This window comes from Heloderma suspectum, chromosome 4, assembly GCF_057233095.1.
Source record: "Heloderma suspectum isolate Gila_16-S chromosome 4, 16-S_ref, whole genome shotgun sequence".
Lineage (NCBI taxonomy): Eukaryota > Metazoa > Chordata > Lepidosauria > Squamata > Helodermatidae > Heloderma > Heloderma suspectum.
In genome coordinates, this window is record NC_139461.1 from 251,981,291 (window position 1) to 252,004,330 (window position 23,040).

A 23,040-nucleotide genomic window follows, 5' to 3' on the forward strand; every position below is an offset into this window, starting at 1 on the left:
TCTGCCCTCCTTAAAGCTATTATTCTAAATGCCTCCTTTTAATCTATTCATACATGATAGCTCCAAGTTGGGATGTAAATTATTCAGAAACTCTCACTTTAATACTGACTGGGCTTGCATTTTTAACTGCCACTTCTTTCTGTAACCAAGAAGCATTACTTAATCGCTAGAGGAGGAAAGAGAGCACATATCCCACTTAACAAAAATTATAGTCAAGTTCAAACTGAGGTGAAACAAGACTCAGTGGCATTGTGCCTGAAAACTGAAAGGACTGGAGGCAGGAGTTTGGCTTGTGTCAGAATTTCAAGACTGGAACAGAGATCTGCTCTCTGCTGAGTGTGTTTACAAGCCAGTTAGTATTGAATATCTAAGGTACTTCTTGGGGGCCCATAACAAGAATATTTGAGAACCTCACAACCTTCTTCTTCTTCATTCTTTTTTTTTTTTTTTACCATTTTAAATGTTGGTGTGTAAGCTATCTTGAGCACAATCTTTGGAAAGGCAAGGCAAAAACGATTTTCAATAAATAAACCTTAATGTATATGTCATCGGTGTAATCCTTTCCCTCCATTCAAGGACATAAGTTACATTCAATACAAGGGAGGGGTTAATGTAAGGAGGGGCTAAGAAGTGCATGTGCATATCAATGGCAGAGGTCCAGAGTAGATTGATACCCTGGTTAGAGATTATCAACCTCTGTCATACTTGTTTAGGGCATGTTTAGCTTTGAGAAGAGGAGAGATATGATAGCACTCTTCAAGTACTATAAAGGCTGTCACAGAGAGGAAGGCCAGGATCTCTTCTTGATCATCCCAGAGTGCAGGACACAGAATAATGGGCTCAAGTTACAGGAAGCCAGATTCCGGCTGAACATCAGGAGAAACTTCCTGACTGTTAGAGCAATACGACAATGGACCCAATTCCCTAGGGAGGTGGTGGGCTCTCCCACACTGGAGGCATTCAAGACAAGGCTGGACAGCTATTTGTCAGGGATGCTCTGACTTGGATTCCTGCATTGAGCAGGGGGTTGGACTCGATGGCCTTGTAGGCCCCTTCCAATCCTACTATTCTATGATTCTATACTTGGCCTCTCCAAAATCAAAAGAACGACCAAATGTAAATATGAAGAGAAAGCAAAGCAGATGGTTCAACTGCTATAGTTGACTTGTCTTAACATGTGGCCAAGCAGATTGCAAAGAAAAAAGGAAGCAGTTGGTGTTGCTGCAGAACGCTGGAGGACCTGCACTGTAGGGAACATCCCTGTGGGAGGGAACCCAAGGAAACAAAAATCTTTCTTTAAAAAACAAAAAATATGGAAGGTTGCCCCTCTTATCTGCACACAGAGTCAGCCTGCAAGGGACATACAGCCACTTGTACTGCCCAGATCAGATGGATTTAGCACTTGGTCAAGGAAGAATGGGTGTTTCCCCTGACAACTATTCACCTTTCAAGAAGAAGAAGATTCTTCTTCTACTTCTTCAGCAGCAGCAGCAGCAGCATACCTCCTGTTGGATTGGGGAAAATGAATAATATTTAAATAACTTTTTTCCAAATAGACACTTTTGATTTTCTTAGTTCCACTGTTAACTGCATTCTTAGATTCCAGCTGGAAACAGAAATATGTATATTTCTTGCTTCTGGTCCCACCTTGCTATTTTCTTTTGGCCTTTTTTTAACTTTGAGCAGCAGGCTGTTTCATTTTATACAAGTTAAACCTGTTTCACGTGTTCTGAAACCTGCCTAAGTGCTGATCCTTTGAGGTCTGTGCAGTTCCACAAATCAGATAAAATAGTATGTTGATGGATTAGCAGAACTATTTCTGTAGTCACAATTAAAAAGTAAGAGCATTGGTTGTCTAGCTTGTATGTTTACAGATGTGAGTAAAATTCTGTCCTTCCCATCTGGGCAAGTAATGAGGTAGCACTTGACTGCTGATGATTGTCTTTTGCAGGTGATGAAGACCTACCACATGTACAATGCTGACAGTATCAGTGCTCAGAGCAAGCTGAAAGAGGCAGAGAAGCAGGAAGAAAAGCAGATTGGCAAGTCTGTGAAGCAAGAGGATAAGCAAACCCCACGCTCCCCTGATTCAGCCTCTAGTGTCAAGTTTGAAGAAAAACATGTCCGACGGAGCTCAGTCAAGAAGATTGAGAAAATGAAAGAGAAGGTGTGTGAGCAGCTTGGTGGGATTAATTGCTGGGTAATAGCAAAGCTCTCTTCCTTCCCAGCAGCTGCTGAGTTTTTCTCCATGGATCTAACATGCAATGCAGTATCTATGGAGGCTGTTAAGTAGTGGGGAAATGGTGGAAATACTGACCTGATTAAGTGGCTCAGGATCTGGAATTTTGACCTACCTTTTGCTATTCCCGGAGTTGCTACTGGCATTTCATTCACTTTTTCTTACCCCTGGGAAACCAGTAGAATAGTGGCTTTGTGCTGAAACTCTGGCTCTAGCAAAGTTGTTATATATTAGCTGAGGATTTGACACTTTATATTCAGATCTACACAACTTGTATAAGTAAAAGAAAACCATGGGTTCAAGAACAGATGGATACAGCTCCAAGTTCTCTGTTAATAAGCTGGATAGGAGATGGGAAGTCACTTCCCATTACCGCAAGAGTAGGATGCACTGGGTTGTATCCAGTGTTAGTCTTACTTAGGTTACACGCATTGAAATGAATGGGATTAAAGTTAGACTAACACTGGATGCAACCAATCAGATACTGTCAGGGTTGCCTCTGAGCATATAGAGTGTCAGAGTAGCTCAGATTCTGAGGAAGAGCTGCAACATGTGGGGGAGGAACTTTCCCAGGCTTCAGAGGCACAGCTGCATGGAGAGCCCCCCCCCCCATCCCTGGGAGGGATAGCAAACGGGGAGGCGAGGGAAGAACAACCTGAACTCTTAGGCGCAAGACGCAGACGCAGGCACGAGCGGGAAATCACAGGGGCTGAGCTTCGGCACTCTGCCTGATTGGTTCGGCATCAACAGCTGCGCCCAGAGGTGTCACAGGAGAGGGGGGGATCTTCCCCTCCCACCCCTTAAGTTAAGAGAGCTTGCCACCTTTTTCCCAAACGGAGACCAACTTTCATAGTTTCCCTTTGAACTCCCTGAAGGCTGTTTCTTTTGTAGTCTGTGAGTCTCTAGCAATTTGCATCTGTATGCCTCATTAGGGTAAATGGAATTGAAGCCTTGAAAATGCAGCCACTGGTCTGAGTGTTGATTTGGCTATTGGAGTTCTCAGCTGGGCAAAATGGGAATCCTGACAGATACAACCCTTTATTAGGTTATGTATGTGGTAGTTGGCCTTTAGTCAGTTGATTAAAAAGTGATGTGTTTGAATTAGGGAGGTTTTTTCTCTTGGGGAAGACCAGTTGACATCTTTCCAGGGAATCTGGCTGGTTTGGTCCTCTCAGGCCTTCTCTACCAAACAGGGACTCTCACGTGGCTCCTTGGTGCCTGCTGCTTATGTCAATCCTTGGTGCCAGCACCTGAGCCAAGTAGCACTCTGCAGGGATTTTCAACACGCAAATGGGTTTGTGCAACTAGACAGATTAATTTTATATGCTGGATATTCTGATGGGCTGCCATTTGCTATCTCTGGGCTAGATTATCTTCATGGGCCTCCATGACCCAATAGTTCTATGATTCACATACTATATGATGCATTTAATTTGCCTAAAAGTATTAAAGGTCTCACAGAGCTCAGGTTGAAGGGTGAGGAATGTTGTGAGTGGTAGAATAATTACCCTGACTGTGCCATGTGTTCTTTCTTCTAGACCCATACTTTTGCTTGCTTGCTTGCTTGCTTGCTTGCTTGCTTTCTCTCTCTTTTTAATAAACCCCTTTTGTTTTGTTTTCAGCGCCAAGCAAAATACACAGAAAATAAACTGAAAGCTATTAAGGCAAGAAATGAATATCTGCTGGCTCTGGAGGCCACCAATGCATCTGTGTTCAAGTATTATATCCATGACCTGTCTGATCTCATTGATGTAAGTGTACTGTTTTTTGGGCTGCCTGTATTGAATGTTGCTTCTGCAAACCCCATTATGTCTTTCTCCTCCATTAGCCCTTCATAGTGACATAAATCCATGTAAATTCAGGTTTCTCTCCTACCTATGTTCAGTGTGTGTTTCACTCAATTATATGAGACTGACAGTTGTGTATGAGCACTGAACGGATTCAGCAGAGGCCCAAACATTTGGGCTGGCCTTCCTGACAGAGCCAAAATGTGTGGTTCCCAGGACGCTGTCCTTTCTTCAGCGCAACCAGGGCATGTCTACACCTCAGCATCACGTGCATGTGTTGGGGGCAATCCCATGCACACTTCCCCGGGAGTCAGTCCCATTGTGCTCATTGGGACTTATTTCAAAGGTGACACACCTAGGATTGGACTTTTGGTCCTCATGTTGCACCTCTGTGCAAAATCGGGGACAGTGCTGTCTTCCAGCTATTAGGGCTTGTTTTGGTGCTGGGCAACCGAACCGTTTGAAGTGCCTCTGCAAGTGCCAGAAATGCCATCTCCAGTCTTTCCGTCTGAGCCAGAAAAAGGGCTTGGCTTTTTTTTTGGCATGAAGTAGCAGAGATGCGCTGAGTGCTTTGAGTACCAAAATAGCAAGTTTCAACCTTCCTCTCCAGCTTGGAACTGGAGAAGGCGCCTACTGGGATCTTTCATGTAGTTGCCTTGGACTGCCCACATCTCAGGGACGGTTCCTGCCCTCTCCCCAACTCCAACCTAGAGGGAGCGATGGGGCTTCTCAGCCCTTGTGGAGGTAGAACACTTGCCATGGCAAAAGTGGTGAGCACACTTGTGGACCTCAGTGACTGCGTAAACCCTATCAGGACAAATTGAACTGTTTTATATGCTCGAATAACCAAATAACTACATTTTGGAATGCTGAAAAGATCTACGTTTTTAGAGCTCGGTTAACTAAAATGTTGTCCTCTGTTGTGTGGGTTCCCTACTCCATCCAACAGGACTGATGCATTGACTGTATTGAGCTGCTTCCTTGGGCATAGTCAGGGATTGCCGCTGGACACTGCTGTTCTCCGTTTCTTCATGGCAGCTGTAATAGCATCCTGTAATCGAGATTAAAAATAGTCACTGGGGAGCCCTGAGGGCAATTGGTTGAGGGAGAGGGAAAAGAGGGGCCTCCAAACAAGCAAATGCATTCCTCCTCGTTGCTTGTGCTACACTGTTTGTTATTCAGCCAGTCATAAAATCAAACAGGTCACGCTCACGTCTGTACAGTTCTAGTATTTATTTGAGGCCTTTACTGTTCGTTTTGCTCTAAACTGCAAGCCTATTAATACTAGAAAAACTGTTTTGTCTTGGAGGTGGCTTTGCTATTATAGTATAAAGTGATGCTGCATTGATACCTTGTATTTTCTGCTGCTCTTTTGCTTTTATGTGTTGGCTTAGCATCTGATTGATTTCAAAGGTGTTGCAAATGACATTTAAACAAAAAATCTGGTCTGTAATTTGCCTTAAATGTCCGTAAGATTCTAATAGCCTCATTTATCTAAATCATCTAGAGGGCATCCCAAACAGTTGCATGATAAGGTGAATAATAATGAATAATGAGTTTTCTTAAAGTTACAGGGGGATGCATTAGATCTGCACTGTAATTATTTGGGTAACTAATAGGTCTACATGTTAAGAGAGAGCAAGTGATATAATTTTCCTGGGACTCTTACAAATTAGCAATGTCCTGTTTTACTGCTACCCTATGAAAAACTCCCTGTCCATAGAAAGCTAGCATTAGGGATGGATGAATCAGTCTATTTACATATTGTGTCAGTTCCACATGTATTCAGTCACAAATCACAGACACACATTTATTTTAATACGTAACTTTCCTTAAATGCAAAGTTGTGCATTTTTGTACACAACTTTCCCTAGTACACAACTTTGTATCCAGTGTTTGAGCTGAGAACTGCATCACAAAATTTGGAGAAGTGTGTAATCCAGAGGGACTGTGTTCCAATCCACATATTAGTCTGGGAAGTGCAAAGTTGATTGCTTATGAAAAATCACCTTTCAGCTTGTATATGGTACTGGTACTGCTATTGCTATTCTTATCTGTTTAACATTTATATGATGCCCACAACATAGTAGACACTGTACAAAATATAGAAGTGACATCTGTATCTGTAGGGCTTAGAGCAGGGGTAGGCAACCTGGTGCCCTCCATATGTTTTGGACTACAACTCCCATCAGTCCCAGCCAGCATGGCCAGTAGTCATGGGTGATGGGGGTGTAGTCCCAAACATCTGGGGAGCACCAAGAGGCCTACCCCTGGCTTAGATCTCATAGTAACCAAATGTATGACGGATGAGGGAGCAGTTAGTTTGACTAGTAACGTGGGAAGAGTGGGTTTGGTAGCCCAGAATCTGGACTGAAGTCACTTATACATCAGGAGGAATAAGGTGTGACTTGGGTTATTTAGGCGAGGCTTGATTAGGCAACTGTATATGGAGGAAGGACTTGAATGCAGAGAGAGAAGGATCTTGATTAATAAATAGAAGGCTATTTCTAGTCATGACGAAAGGCACAGAGATGGAAATGGGAATAGAGCCAAAGGTAACCAACAGTAGATACATTTGGTGCAGAAGGGAGTGAGGAGTTTATATCTCCTCCCATATCTCCTTTTGATCAGACAGTTTAAAAAAAAAGGACTAGGGTATTAAAACCAGGAAGCCAAAGGAGAAGTGTGATGTGTTCATAATAAAATGCCATGAAATATGGGTGCTTTAAAAATCCTAGCTATCGCTACCAATGTTTATTCTCCTTCTTCATTTTAGTGCCATTTGGCATTAATATGCTTCCCTGAGGCACATGTTGTGAGGAATCTTGTTGGAGACCATTTGGATTTCCTTAATAAATCCTTAGCTCTTTTTCAAACACAGAAAGGTAATCTGAAGGAGCTGAGATAAGCACCATGATTTATTCAGATTACAGAAAAACTCTTCTCCCTATGAGTCCTAAGGCTGCTTTGCTGGCACTGCTGTCTTGCGATGTAAAGATGCCAGGCCAAAAGCTTTAGTTTTTAAGCAGTGCATAACTTGTTCCTAAGAGTGCAAGCTCACATGAGTAGACCTCCTCCTTCTAAGTTCCTAGATTGTCACAATCAAGGAACCTAGTTAATTATGTAAAGGGTTCACTGTGCTTGCTTGTAACTTTGCACTTTTAGGCTTCAATCCTACACAGACTTACTCTCTGCTAAATCACACTGAACTCCAAGGGACTGACTTCTGAAAAAACATGCTTAGGATTGTGCTGTTTTTTGGAAGGGTTTGCAAAAAGTATTGACACCTTTTCATAGGTAAGGTCACGGAAGATTATCCCTAATGTCATAATGTTTGATCATCCCGTGGTCGCTAAATGTGAAGAGTAGCCCCTGAAGCATGAGGAAGTTGTGAGATTTAACTGAGGTGAATCAAGCCATGACAAGAATGCCAGTCATAGGAACATAGATAGACCATTGGTCCATGTAGCTCAGTATTATCTACATTCACTGACAGGTGCTCTCTAGGGTTTCAGACAGGGGTTTCCCCCAGCTCTACTTAGAGATGCCAGGAATTGAACCTGGGACCTTCTGGGTGCAAGGTATGTGCTATACTACTAAGCTAGAGCCCTTGAATTCGGATCCCACTTTAAAACTGTTGTAAGAGTAAATATAGAGTTCAGGGCTAATGTTTTGGAAAAGTAAATCCAAATACCAAGAGGTGCCAGTATTCAAGCAGTGTTTGAAATGTGTGAAAAACCAAAAGTTGACTCGCTTGACCTCACTACTCCATGCTGTTATTCTTGCTGCAGAAGCCATCCACTCAGAATTAAAAAGGCATAAATTGCAAAAGCCCACCCACACCAGTGAAAGACACTGGGTTTTTCTAGCACTGCATGTTGGATTCATTGTTAATAGGAACAACTGGAGGTATTAATGCAATCATTCAACTGAAACATTCCCCGATGGTTTTGAATTTGCTGAAACTCTTTGGACCAATGCTAATCCCTTATGTTAAATAAATATTGCAGTATTGGAAAAATGGGTTTGACTAGCTGGGTAAAGAGTGCGTGTGTTCAGGGGAGGGGTGGTAGTGGCTCAGCTGTAGAGCTCAGCTGCCAAATAGCTAATAAGTTGGCATCACAAACCTTTATCAAGGTAGGTGAAGACTACAGTGGGGAACTGCTAAGATGGATACTGAGGTAGTTAATTTTGGTTGCTCTATCTAGACAAACCCACAACAGGAAAAGGGACTTCTATATAGTATTCTTCAATCTGTTTTTGAGCTACGTATGTAACCTCAGGAGTAAAGAGATTTCTATAGCAAGTTGAATATCTCAAGCGAAAAGGAGTTTATATCCCCTGCATTGGGAGTAAAGCTGTAATCACATTTTGAAATATATTCAACAGTGGCTTTTAAGCCTGGGTTCAGGGAGTACCAGTGACCTCTGGTGTGATTTTAGGGTTTTTTAAAACACAGGCCACCATCTCCTGTAGGCATGATGGAGGCACAGCCTATATCACGGCTACCGTTACCCATTCAGCCAGTCCCCCACCGGCATTTTTTGTAAGCCAGGAAGGGCAGAGGGTCAAGCACACACGATAGATACGACTTCTCCAAGGGTCCTGCCCTCAGGTTGTACAAATTGAAAAATATCTGTTATAACTGGAGAAGCAGGGGCCAAAGCTACAACAACTGTACCCATACTAAGAGTTGCATCCATGTCGGCACAGATACGAGCGTTTTAATTTGCAAAGTGTGACACAAATTCATCACAACAGGCTATTGTGTAATCTAAATTTTCTTCTCATTAGCTAGAATGTAATAGGCCTTTGATTATCTGAAAATGCTCCATTGGATAACTCTATGCAGGTGCAAACATAGTGGTGAAATATAATTTCTTCACCTCCATTACCACCACAGAGTAAGCGTTCAAATGTAGCAGGAAAATCCCCAAGAGCTTTCAGGAAACCACTTGGATCCATCTGTCTCCGTGGGTGGGCATTCTTAGGAACGTAGGAAGCTGCCTTATACCGAGTTAGATCATTGGTCCATCTAGTCCAGTACTGTCGACACTAACTGGTTATTATCTTACCTAACCCTACCTGGAGGTGCAGGGGATTAAATTGGGGACCTTCTGTATTTAAGCCATGTGCTCTACCATTGAGCTACAGCGTCTCCTTTCTTAATTGTTTCCCCATCTCTGCAGAGGCTCCGAGTCCGAGTAAGTCTAAACCCCAACAGGTAGTGATTTGTCTATGGCAGTGGAACTATAGCAAGTTTTTCCACACCCAGATCATTGTTATCTCATGCTCTACCAGCCCCCCACCCACCCACCCCACACAGATCCAGATTATGCCCTGCTGAATTAGTGGGGTCCAGGCACCAATTGGTACAGACCTTTGGTTACAATGTTTATCTTTTTAAAGCATTTTCCTTTTGGGTGTGAAGAAGGAAAGGGAAAAAAGCCCTGCAAAGAGCAAGCAAACCAGAAGAAACCAACAGTGCTTGAGAACCACTGATAGACAATAAAGTTCACTTACCCAGCTCTTCCTACTACTTATTTTTTTAGCTATTCATAATGTCTTGAACTGCTACATATATACACATTGACTTGGTTCGCATGATGCGACAGCCCACTGTGGCTTAATTTGCCCATGGGGGAGGGAGTGTGGCATTGTGCCAGGCTCCCACGGGTGCCATTTTTGCATGGTGCCAAGCTTGCATGGCTTGTTGTGTCGTGCGAAGCCAGGTGAAGGGTTAGGCAGCCCTCAAATAACCCATGGCTTGTTTTAGGGTTGAGGGTTGTCTAACCGTCAAGCAGCTCCTGCTGCCTGGGTTCACAAGATACAACAAGCCAAGACAACCCAGGCGCCATGCAAAAATGGCACCCGTGGGTACCCAGCATGATACGATAGCTCCCTCAGGTAAAGCCACAGTGTGCTACTGTGACCTGCAAACAGGCTTCTTATGCCTTCTGCCCTTGAAATTATTTCTTAAAGTGGCCAGCTGGGGAGTATTCATTTGCAATGAATTTTGAAATGCAGAGTATTTTCTTGCCCTTCCAGGTTTGTGTTTAACATCGCTTAGCTGGTGAAGGGTTAATCAGCTGTCATGCTGAGAAGTGAATTTGGATGAGCTATCATTAAATTCTTATAAAAAATTGATTTCCTTAGAGAACATTTCCATCAAACATTTATATAACCCAGAAAAAGGCCGGTGAGGCTGACTTATAAATGTGATATTTTGGACATTTTAAAATGTTAGGGACAGAGAAGGAATGCTGATTTTTTTTTCTGCCAACAGTTACTATAAAGATGGAAAATACTGCTGTCTTAATTTAATCCTCCTGATTTCTTATGGAGGTAGCTGATAAAATATTAATGACCATTTCACTCTCTAATTCCATGAATGGAGACAAACAACACTCGCACGCAAACACATGCACTGTCTCTCCCACTCCTTCCTCGGCCTGCCTTTATGAAGATGAATCCAAATGCTTAGAACATATTTTGTCAAAGAGGCAACTGCATCCAAGAGGGAGCCATCCATAAGGCTAGGACTTCAGTGGAATAAACCGTGTGTTAACACAGATGGATATTAGTTTTCCTTAAGTTTCGGTTGATCTGCCTCATAATTGGGTGATAATTCTCACTGAAGCTGGTTTCCTTCCAACTCCACGGTGTAGAACATGGAATTTTAATGTGGTGGCAAAGCTGCAACTGCTTGAATGGCTGTTTACCAATGGAAATATCCTCTGCATGTGCAAATTCTCAATCAAGCAGCTTTTGTTTTTTTGCGCTAGTCTCTGTGATTCTTGATTGAATTTAATGTTCTTTCATTGCCTGCTCCCAATGAAGCCAACAACTGCTGCTGCTTTACAAGAACTCCACACCTGCCACAGCCTTTTGGCACAGTACCCAGGCATGTTTTAGCAGGCAGTGGCAGGACTCTCTTCAAAAGCAAGGAAAGTGGCCAGTTTTATGCTGCTTTCCATCTCTTTTCCTTTTCACTTCCTTTCTTTTTACTTTTTCATCTATCTATCTATCTATCTATCTATCTATCTATCTATCATCTGTCTGTGTATCATGCCCCCAAATGATTGTGCAGAAGGAGGAAATTCCAGTGATGTCAGCTTATGGAGTAGGGCATCCATCAAGCAGATGGACTCTTCTTCCTTTTGGATTGTTTCCTAGCTTGTTTAGTTTTTGCTCTAATTTTTTTGGAGTGAAAGCAATCTCTTATTTTGGTCTACTATTTTTTAAAGTAAAAAAGCCAGGGCTATTTCTGATGTAGTAATAACAGGAGCTTCTTTCCCTTAAGTAAAAAGATTTGGCTTGGATAGCAGATTTGCTTTCACTAACAATATGCTAAGATCAGTAAGTTCAACAAATGTTTGACTGTGATATTTCTATGTGAATATTTTCTTCATTTTATTTTCCTCTATCAGCAAAGTTATTTGTCCAAATATTTTATTATTTATTTATTCTATTTAGGGCATTTCTACCCCGCCTTTCATACAATGACCCCAAGGCAATGTACAAACAAACAAAAAGTACAGAAGGAAAATAAAATATAAACGCAGCAGATAAAACAATAAAAATAAGCCACTAAAACCAGCAGTTTAAACCAAGAGAAGATAAATAAATAAAACTCCATATACTGTAAAAGTCAGATTAAAGGCATAGGAAAACGGGATGGACTCCATCTGGAACCTAAGTTAACAAAGATGATGCCAGGCAAACATGTTTGGGAAGGAAGTTGCAAAATAACGCGTGTCACCACTGATAGGATTCCTTCACTTGTAGTCACCTACATAGCATAAGATGTTGGGGGCACCAGAAGAAAGGCCTTTGAAAAGGATCTTAATTGGCATGCAGGTTCATGTGGGAGAAAGAAGTCCTTTAGTTACCCAGCTTTAGACCATTTAGGGCTCTAAAGGTCAAAAACAAAAGCTCTGAATTGATCATGGAAGCACTGGCAAACAGTGAAGCTCTTTTAATACTAGTGTAATGTGACTGAGATAGTCAGTCCCAGTTAAGTCTGGCTAATGCATTAGCTGAAGCTTCCAGATGCTTTTCAGGCAGTCCCACGTACAATGCATTACAATAATCCTGGCTATTACTAGAGCATGGATAACTGTGGCCAGACTACCTTTCTCCAAGAAGGACAGTAGAGGATGCACCAACTGAAGTTGGGAAAAAGCACTACATGCTGCTGATGCCACTTGCTCATCTATTAGTAATGATACCTAAATATGCTTCAAAGCTGTGTACTTACTCCTTAAGGAGGAGTCCAGTCCTGTTCAGAGTAGGCTGAATACCACTTCCTTGGTTTGATAAGTCATTAATCTGCAACACCTGTATCTTGAGCTTCAGTTTATTCACCATCATCCAACCATTACTTACTCTAAGCACTGATGTGGGACATGTGTGGCTACATCTGGATTAGTTGAAAAGAAGAAAGTGCTGGATGTCGTCTGCATACTGATGACACCCAACTTCAAGACCCAGATGACTGACCTCCCAGCAGTTTCACATAGATGTTAAACAGCATGTGGGACAGAAGAGAACCTTGTGGCACACCATTGCCTAAGTGCCTTGGTGTTCCACAATCTTCTGGAATATACCTGGATTCAACTGGGAGTGCCTGAAGAATAATGCTGCTGAAGAACAATGCCACTGAAGATATTGAAAGTCACTAAAAAGTTTAGGAGAATCAACAATGTGCACCCCCTCCATCACTCTCACAGTATAATTATCCATAAGTCTGATCAAAGCCATTTATGTCCCAAACCTAGATTGGAAGCTAGATTGAAATGGGTCTAGAAAATTAATAACATTCAGGAATGCCTGAAACACTGCAGCCACCTCACTCATCAAGTGCTTTTGGCATTCTCCTCTGGCATGTCCCATGAGTGGGGAAATTGTTGGGGTCCAAGCATGGTTTCTTCAAGAGGGGCTTCATAATCTCCTCCTTTAAGGCAGCTGAAAGAGCCCCTCTTTCAGAGATGCATTTATCGCCTCCCAAACCCAGCCAGAAACTCCCTCTCAGCTAGGTGTAATCAGCCAATAAGGGCAAGGGTCACGGTGACAGGTAGTAAGCCTAACTTCTTCCAATACCCTGTCCACAGCCCTAGGCTGTAATAACTTAAAATGGACCATACAACCATGATGTAGTTGAGAAAAGTATCTCTTCCTTGAGTGGTGGAAATTAACTTATCTGAGATTATTAAAGTCTCTGTTTAGCATGCAATTACCAAGTAATTTAAAGCTTATTTTCAAACAACTGTGTGTGTCTCTCCACCCCACAACATCAACCCTGTTTAATTTTTTACACAAACCAGTTGTCAGATACAGACAAGCCATCAAGAGATGCAGTCTCCACATGTTTAGACTACATGTAGAGAAGGTAACACGATTGTGCCTGCAGGCTATGTACTCCACTGGCCCTGCACTTGCTCTTGCCCCCTGAATTGCATGGTGTGATGTCTGCAAAAGGGAGCCCACGCACATACAGAGTTGTATCCAATGCTAGTCCAACTTAAGTCCCATTCATTTCAGTATGTCTTCTGTAACACTGGATACAACCCACAGCTTCCACATCATTGGGAAACCTGCAGAAGTTACACTCAACACATGGACCACCAATGGGCAGGGTGCACAATGTTGATGCTGGGCCAGGAAGCAAGTTCTCCATCCACACATTTAACTTTATGCACGGAGGGCAACTTGTGAAGACTGGGGCTACTGAGCCAAGTCTTCTTGGGATTGACATCAAGAAGTAGAGCCCTCTGTAGGAATCAGGATTGACCATCAGAGAGTGAGTCTGAGAGATGAGGAGCAGAGCAGAAGGACACAGAATGGTACCAATCCAGAAATATATTGTGTACAACTCCAAGAATAAGACTTTTGAGTGTGCTGGGGTTGGTAGGACAGATCAATATTAAGCAGAGGATTATGTTGTTCTAACTGAACAGTGTTTCAGTGGTTCCTCCTGAAAGCAGCCACTGAAACCCATGGTGCCATTTCAAGACTTGCTCAACTGTGTGAGCAATTTGACAGCAATCCCAAAGTGGCTAAGTGGTGTGTCTAAAAAATCAAACAAACCCCCTTTGGAAAGTCATGACTTCTAACCAAATTTAAGTTCATAATATAAACATAACTGAACTCCAGAAATCAGTTTCTTGTTCCTTGCCCAATAGGGTATTAGACCTTTTGAGGCCAAGATCAATGTATGCAAAATAATTAATGTAAAACTAATGATATACTGTATCTGTAGTAACTTCTGTTTCTACAGGGTTTCTTGAATTTCAGGTGATTTTCCTTTGCTTATTTTTTTCAGCAGTGCTGTGACCTAGGATATCATGCCAGCCTTGGTAGGGCACTCAGGACATTCCTCTCAGCAGAGCTGAACCTAGAACAATCAAAGCATGAGGGCCTGGATGCCATTGAGAATGCAGTGGAGAATCTGGATGCCAATAGTGACAAGCAGCGCCTCATGGAGATGTGCAACAATGTCTTCTGCCCGCCTATGAAGTTTGAGTTTCAGCCTCACATGGGTGACATGGTTAGTTTTATTCTTCTCTGTGAATATGCATACATGGGAATTTCCACTCCATTTAGAAAGACTGTATTGGAAATAAAATAAATTGTTGTCTTGATTGGTCAATGACTAGAGGGGAGTACACACAACCCTTTTATGTACTGAATGAACAGGTGGTAGGGATTGAAAGGGTGAGCAGAGTAGCCCTAGCTGTTGCCTAAGGACATAAGAAGAGCCATGCTGGATCAGACCAAGGGTCCATCCAGTCCAGCATTTCTGTTCACATAGTGTCAGGAGGTTGCCCCTGCCGCCTTCTGAAATCCTCAGGTAGCCAGAATCAACATGCAGACAATAGGGCTCTTTTCCAAGGCTTTATTCCCTTTCAACTTGATGACACTTACAGATGCTAATTGCTTGATCCTACGAGTGAGACTTAAGGAAGCTGTCTACTCGGGGGTTCTAACCTTAGGAATCAGTTGATCTCCATTTGGAGGGGAAGGGGGGAAACCTCTGTACTTATGAGCTAGGAGTAGAGAGTCCACTCACTTCCTGTGGGGCATCGGGGCGCCGCTGTTGCCGTTGCACCAAGCGGGCTGAGCGTCTCCTCTCAGCACCTGCCATCTCCCACTTGACACTGCACCGATGTCTAGCATCCAGAAACTGCTGTTTCGCCTCCCTCTCCCTGCCAGGGTCACTATCACTCTCAGGCATGTGTACCGGGAGGGGCTCTCCCCCTGGCTGCTCCTCTGAACAGCGCACGGGTTCCTCTCCCGCGGTTTCTATCTCTTCCTCAGAATCAGAACCGCTTTGGGGCTCTCTGGGCTCCGATCCAACCCTGACACACAGTGGCCAACCAGCTGTCGACCAGGAACCCACAAGCAGGGCTTGAGCACAACAGCACCCTCCCACCCATGTTCCTCAGCAACTGGTGTACATAAGCTCACTGCCTCTGGTACTGGAGTTAGCAAATAGCCATCAAGACTAGTATCCATTGATAACCTTTTCCTCCAGGAATGTGTCCAGCCCCCTTTCAAAGGCATCCAAATTGGAGGCCATCACTACATCCTGTGGTAGTGAATTCCATAGTTTAACTATGTGCTGTGTGAAGAAGTACTTCCTTTTATCTGTCCTGAATCTCCCACCAATCAGCTTCATGGGATGATCCCAGGTTCCAGTATTTTGAGAGAGGGAGAAAAATGTCGCCGTATCCACATTCTCCACACCAATCATAATTTTGTAGACATTTATTATGTCTCCTCCTACCCTCCTTTTGTCCAGCAAAACAATCCCAACTGTTGTAACCTTCTCTCATAGGGAAGATGCTCCAGCCCCTTGAACATTTAGTAACCTGACAGTGTCCATTTGATGTTTGTTGGAAAGAGTGCTCCGTGCATACAGATATACTTGCAGAGAGCTCCTACTTAGGAGGAGGGACCCTGGCCAATCCAGGTCCCTGCTTGTGGAGGAGCGCTCCATGCATATGATGAATGTCAAACAGATGTTCATTGGGGAAATGTAGCAGTGGTGTGTAGCAAAGACGGTGGGGTTACCCCGTGTGACCCCCTCCAAGCATTGACTCAGTGCATGGACTGAGTGGCATGTATTCCCCTTATGCTTTTGGCCTTCAGGCCAGATCTCAAGTATGGAAGAATATCACAGCTCTATAGTGTGAGTATTACATTTCTCAGTGGGTGAGTTTGGGAAGAAAGCAACCTCCATATGTCAAAGTATTTGTTTTATACCATCTTCACATGGTAAATTTGGCTACCTCTTAGAAAAGAAGTGACATATTTGCTTTATCTGTAGGAAAAAAGAGGATAAAGTAAATTTTGGAAATAACCTATTATATGTAGAGAATTATCCAGACATCTTGACAAATAAACAGAACTAAAAGAATTTGGCTGTTATGCAAAATGTACAGGAATTGCTCGCAGTCCATCTGGCTGTGTGGCTGCTATCTTAGGAAAGCTCAATATTATAAACTCTTCTCCTATATGGCATTATTTTATTTGGGGGGGGGGGTTGGTCTCATGTGTTGGCTTTTCTGGCTATACTCTCTGGTTTCCAATAGGTTGATTTAGTCAGAAGAAGAGGTTGCTCTGGATACTCCCAAACATTTGCTATGGACACTTTGGAGGTAGAATACCAGGGTGAAGGGAATGGTGTAGGTTGGTCTCCTTCCTTGCACACGCAGTTACTTAACAGAATACTCTCTTCTTGATGTTCTAAGACATGATTTGCATGGCCAATTTTGGTGATCATGTGGTTCTGTCCACTCATGGTTGTTGCTGTTCATAAAATGCTGGAAAATGTGAATCAGAACTAAGACATGAGCTCTCCAGTTCAAACGTGGATTAGTAGCATGCGACATCCCAGCCTGTTCAATTGGTCTTCTGTTTCTCAAGACTTTTTTTTTTCTTATATCTGCATATCAGACTGCTACTGTTGGCTGTCTATCTCTAATGATATTGAAAGGCCTTTCCAGAGCATGCCATAGGTAATGGCACCATCTGTATAACCAATCACTGGAGTTAAGATGCCAACATGGAATAGTGAATTCATCACTTTTTGTCTTGCTTTTCCACCCTCAACTATGAACCCTTCCGATAAAACAAGATACCTTGTAAAGGCTGACAATTGTGCTTGCTGGACGGCGAGCCAAAAAAACCCTGAAGCCTAGTATTTTATTGCATATTCTCTGGTATTTATTGCATGTTTCCTTCGTCTAGTGTATCTAGTCCCAATAGACAGTATCACAGATGCTTTGCATTAGTTCTGTTTGCAGTATTCTTATACATGGAATTTTCTCTGCTTTTGCACACAGCTGTTATATATTAGAGTTCATGTCATTGAAGAAGCAAGTGCCATTAGATCCCATGCAGACTGGTATTACTTTCTTTAAAGGGACTTGATTTCTCTCTCGATTCGTGTGACTATTAAATGTAATTGTTTTCAGAATGGAAGTATTTGAATATTTTATTACTTAATTCAGTTTCTAGGCTTCTTTCCTGTCTGTTCACAGAAAGAACACTGTTCATGATATATAGTTAAATTGTTGTAGTTAGCAATCAGTGTATATGCATGAAGAAACGAAAATGTCTCAGTGGTACAGGCCCATTCAAAAGTGCTACACCATAGAAGCCTTCTTATCCCTTATCAGCTCTGGTAACATAATGGATGTGTTATAACATAATGGATAATCCAAAGCACATCTGATAAATGTCCAAAATTATGGAATTGTGCTAGTGAATTCTGACAAAGACTATTAGGCAGTCAGTTTCTCCATCTCTATTCACCCAGTATGTGAGGGATTGTCAACAGCCTTCACATTTTGGACAGGTCACACTAATGAGTGTGTGTTTCAGTGGTTTATGTATTCTCAGGGTTAATAGTATACCCCTACCATTGTAATTATGTGTTAAAATTGTGAGGTAGTCAGGCCAAAGAAAAACAGTAAGCATAAAGATGTAAAGGCATGAAAAAAACCTAGAAGAATTCAGGAAAACCCCAAGGACCATTTTTGTTTTTTTCTAAAATATTGGAAAAATTGAACAGCTTTAGATTATGGAATATTTTCTTTTAGAATTTAAGATAAAGTACTTATATGTTAAAGGGACATGGCGGCTTAGTGGTTAAGACGCTGAACTGCAGACTGGAAGGTCGGCAGGACAGCAGTTCGAGACCCGAGTGCTGTGTGACGGAGTGAGCTCCCGTCTTCAGTCCCAGCTTCTGCCAACCTAGCAGTTCGAAAGCAAGAAATTGTGAGTAGATAAATAGGTATCGCCTCGGCGGGAACGGTAGCAGCGTTCCGTGCACCTCGGTGTTCAATCATGCCGGCCACATGACCACGGAAGCGTCTTCGGACAGTGCTGGCTCTTCGGCTTAGAAACGGGGATGAGCACCGCACCCTAGAGTCGGACATGACTGGTTGGGGACACCTTTCACCTTTTCACTTATATGTTGTTACCCAGCCTTTAATTCCCCCCCCCCCAATGATTTCTGAAATCTACGTTATAAGAACACTTTTATAGGAAGACTAGAGATGTAAAATGTCTGGAAATAATGAAACTATGGAGAATTTTTAAAATCTTTTCTGTAAGATTCCCAGAATAGTTACTTCTTCCATTCCTTATTAAAATTATTGATCTAAAAAGCATATTTTACTGATAGACATTTATGCTCAGTTTCCAACATGTGAGTAAAGTCACCATTCTTGACAGTAAATGTGCATTCTTGACAGCTTGGGTTTTGTTCTATAGAGTCCTGTGTTTCTGATGCTATAGCAGTCATTTAATGTAGTTCTAATCTATTCAGACAATAATTGCAAGTTTACTGAGTTTACTTTTAAAAGCTTTAAAATAAAATGATAATTTTATGAGCAAACTAAGTTATACATAAAATAACCTTAGGAACAGAAATGCTGCTTTATGTTCCTAAAGCAGCCCTCCACAACCTGGTGCCCTCCAGATGTTTTGGACTACAGCGCCCAGCATTCCTGACCATTGGCCATGCTGCCTGAGGCTGATGGGAGCTGAAGTCCCAAGTATCTGGAGGGTCCCAGGTTGGGGAAGCCTGCATTAAAGCAACAAAGTGATGTTAGATCTATAAAGAGTGCTAAAAAAAGGTATTGCTTATTTTTCAATTTTTCCAAAATTTCCAATTTTTCTGAAAAAAACAAAAACCAGTTTTTTTCCATGGCCTCAAAATTTCCAGACATTCTACATCTCTAAGTAAAAACTGATCCTCACAGCGAGTTAATCCATCATACCTATGTGTGACGTCGTTTCACTGCAAGCAACGCAACTTAGAGCTGTTTCATGCCTGATCTATGTGTGTCATGTGCTGTGAAAGTGATATCAGTATAAGGAAATCGCTAAATATAAATCAGCCTCAGCTAGGTTATGTGGAAGTGTTCTTGTCTTAAGTACATCCAAATATTTCTAAATGTGTTCTTTCATACCCATGTATCTATTTGAGAATCTAATCCCACCGTAAACCAATTTTAGTTACAGCGTGCTTTACTTTCTGCCAGAACAGCTACTGTCCCCTGTCGTATCAGAATATTAGTAATATTATTTCTTGAATCTTGGCTGATGCTAAAAACCCATGGCTGTGGTTGTGGCAGTAGTAGTAGCATGTTGCTGCTACTGTGCTTAGTTACTCCAGTAGCAACTCATCCAAATGGTTACTCATCCATACCAGGAAATTATGGTTACTTGCTTTGGAACAAGCCAGGATTTTAAGACACAACTTGAAGTTGGCTTAAGATTCTGGTTTGTTCCACAGCTGGTCACTGTAGTTTCCCAGTTCAGATGAAATGGGAAACTGTGGTTAATTAAAGACTTCCTGGCTTAAGCATGGTTCTCACAAAGGGGCTGTGTGCATGGGCGAACTCATTCGTATCTGTCCCTACAATCATCCAAACCCAGCCAATGTATTGGTAAGGAAATTGACTTTGTCATACCCTCTGCCGTTATGTCTGAATGAAGAAGTCCTTGTCCCATGTATTTCCTTAAAATGTGTTAAAGAATATTAAATAGCTTATCACCTCTGTTAATGTGGATAGAAGCCTTCTTTCAAACAAACAGCATAGACTTTGGGCAGACATACATGTTCTGTGTAGTTCCATGATTCTTTTCAGGGTCAGGTTTTATTTTTACAAAATCTAGCTGCTAAGGCTGCTTTTTGACAGGAGAGACTGATGTAAGGAGAGAGGGGCTTTGTTTCCCTTTCCCCTGGGCTGTTTTTCTGCTGAAAATCACCCTTGGCTAGCTGCTTTTTCCCTTTGTGGAGGGGTGTGCAGAGATACAAGTATGCAAATGAGGGTAGAAGCAGCAATTTTCACTGGGAAAACAGTCCAAGAGAAAATCTCTGTCCCTACATTAGTCTTCTCCTTCCAGCTGCATCCTCAGCAACTGCATTTTGTAAAAACAAACATCAAGCCTAAAAAGAATCCATTCCTTTCAGTTCTAGCCTTTGTTAACCATACTGTGCATACAAGTTTAAATGAAGAGCAAGTTTTCACCCTTCATCTTTATGGATTTATCCTAGAGATGTGTCAAGCTGTTTGCTTTTAAATTTTGTGGCTATAAAATGTGTTTTATGAATTTGTGAAGTGTTTGCAAAATTCATATATTTTTTTAGCTATTGTGTATCCCAACCTGGTCACTGAGCCATTGTTCTGTGGCCCGGTCCAGGCTCTGCATACACCCTGGTCTGGAGTTTTAATATGAAGTTGAACAGCTGGGGCCAAGTGTCCAGAATGTTTCAGAAGTGCCATTTCTTTTCCAGGTCTCCCAGCTGTGTGCCCAACAGCCAGTTCAGAGTGAGTTGGTGCAGAGATGTCAGCAGCTGCAGTCTAGGCTATCTACACTGAAGATTGAAAATGAAGAGGTAAGCTAACGCAAACTCCACACCTCTCACAGCAAGTTTTGTGAGAATATCTCCCTCTTTCACTCCCTCTTTGTGCTTTCTCCATGATCCTGTTTTCCATGGTCTGGTCTATAAGTTGGGAAAAGGAAGGGCAGTTGAGAGCATGAGCATAATAATCTATATCTATAAGCTTCATTTCAGGCAGAAATTTCTGAAGCAAACGAAATCCTATATGTTTCCTGATGTCAAACACTTTTGGACAGCTACACCCAAATAACAAAAGTTTTTAGATGAGCTATCACATTGTCTACATATTTAGCCTTATTGTTAAATTTCTAGAATTTGTAGAACTTTAGACTTTAATATTAATTGAACTTCAGACTTTAATATTAATTGAAACTGTGTAGTCTCTACGTGATGTAACTGAGTTCAGTTTTGTTGTGTGCAGAGGATTTGAAAGATATGCTAAAGCTATGTTCTTCAGAACTGCCATGGTCTTAATGTGAAATATTTTGTATTTGGAATGAAAGTTGACTTGTAAAACAGCCCCCAGATACTGGGACTCTTGCATAGCAGAAATGTGGTACTATTCTCTATTATACGACACAAGTCCTAATTCTTTCCTACCTAAGTAGAAGCTATTGTAATGTGTTTCAAAAAATAGGGGTGTGGGGCGGGGGGTATGTTTGATTCTCAAATGTTGGGATACATTCTAAAGTTTCAGAAATTGTGGATTAGAATCAAGATTACAATCTGAAGAAGGTGCTTTTTTAAATGGTACTCTACAGTGACAAAATTTGTAGGGAGCGTTTTAGTTATTTTACTGACAGTTTTATTACTATGATCCAGTTTGCATGATCAGACAACCCAGGGTTAACAAACCATGGGTTGTTTGTAAGCATGCAGGAGCAAATGAGCATGCTGGTGGCTGCCTGGTTCCGCTTTCCTAAACAACCCAGGAACACCCTGTTCCAGGGTTGTTATCATTACATCTGAACCTGGAAACTCTGGGTTGTTTAGGGTTTAAGCAACCCAGAGTTAGCTATTATGTGCAAACTAGGTCAGAATATGTAATGTGTTGCTTCTTCTTCATGGTCTCTGTGCGTCACACATATGGGCTCTGCACCCGCAGACTCGTCCGGGAAACTTCCAAGCTGAACAGTTTTTGGCGGGAACCCCTCCCCCACTGTCTCTGGTATATATAGCATGGGTTCCCGCCTTCCCCTCAGTTCCTTTTCGACCACCTTAACGTTACTTCGTGGGGAACTTCTTCGACATTCTGTCAAGCTGTGTTTTCTATCTTTATCTTATCTTCCTTGCCTCTTTTCTTCCTTTATCTTTTTCTTCTTTACCTAAAAACAGAGAGAGAGAGAGAGAGAGAGAAGGAGAGCGTTTGGAGAGCGTCGTTTGTTTCAGCAGCGACGCGTTTTTTCTCCTCTGGCTTATGGCCCAAAAGTCTCTGTTCAGAAAGTGCACGGCTTGTGGCAGTAAGGTACCTTCTTCAGATGGTTACTGTTTATGCCTAATCTGCTTGGGAGAATCCCATAAAGTTTAATCTCGCCGCCACTGCCAGTCTCTATCGAAGCAGGCTCGCAAGAATAGAGCAGATCCACTAAAGGCGATCCTTTGGCAACAGGCCCTTCAAGCGGTTGATATGCCTAAGGCTCAAACACCTCGAGAACAGCCCGCCATTGCTCCTTCCACAAGTGCAAGGGGAGTGGCTCCTGCGGCTCAATCTTCCCCTCTGTTAACCACAGAGCCGGTTTGAGTAGACCCACCTACTCTGGGAAGAAACCTGACTATCCCGGTAGCTAAAAAACTTTCAAAAAAGGCAAAACGCCCTAAACCAGCAGCGGACACACGAGAGAAAAAGAGGAGAAAGAAAACCTCTAAACAGCAGGAGAAGGAGCAGGACGCCCTGCCTCCCCCTCCTCTACTTGATTCTCCCATCTGTGTTGTGGTTCCCCCAACACAGGTTGTGACTTTGGATCTGGCCTCCACAGCCTCGGAGGGTGAGTTGAGGGACACGCCAACCCCACCACCCTGTCCAGCTCAGACAGCTCCGGAACCGAAATCCAGGTCTCCAACACCACGCCGTTACAATATTCAATTACCTC

At 42.4% G+C, this 23,040-nt stretch overlaps 1 protein-coding gene across 5 annotated transcripts in view; it reads left to right on the plus strand.

Moving 5' to 3' along the window:
- The window catches only part of SRGAP2 (SLIT-ROBO Rho GTPase activating protein 2), a 230,731-nt gene that overhangs the window by 140,041 nt on the left and 67,650 nt on the right, over window positions 1–23,040 (plus strand). For 3 of the 5 annotated variants that reach the window (XM_084853307.1, XM_084853309.1, XM_084853311.1), the window contains 4 exons: window positions 1,952–2,167; window positions 3,862–3,990; window positions 14,351–14,575; window positions 20,843–20,944. In XM_084853307.1, the coding sequence (XP_084709433.1) occupies window positions 1,952–2,167; window positions 3,862–3,990; window positions 14,351–14,575; window positions 20,843–20,944 (672 nt within the window). The remainder of the gene's footprint in view (window positions 1–1,951; window positions 2,168–3,861; window positions 3,991–14,350; window positions 14,576–20,842; window positions 20,945–23,040) is intronic. The other 2 variants (XM_084853308.1, XM_084853310.1) reach the window with 1 other exon arrangement.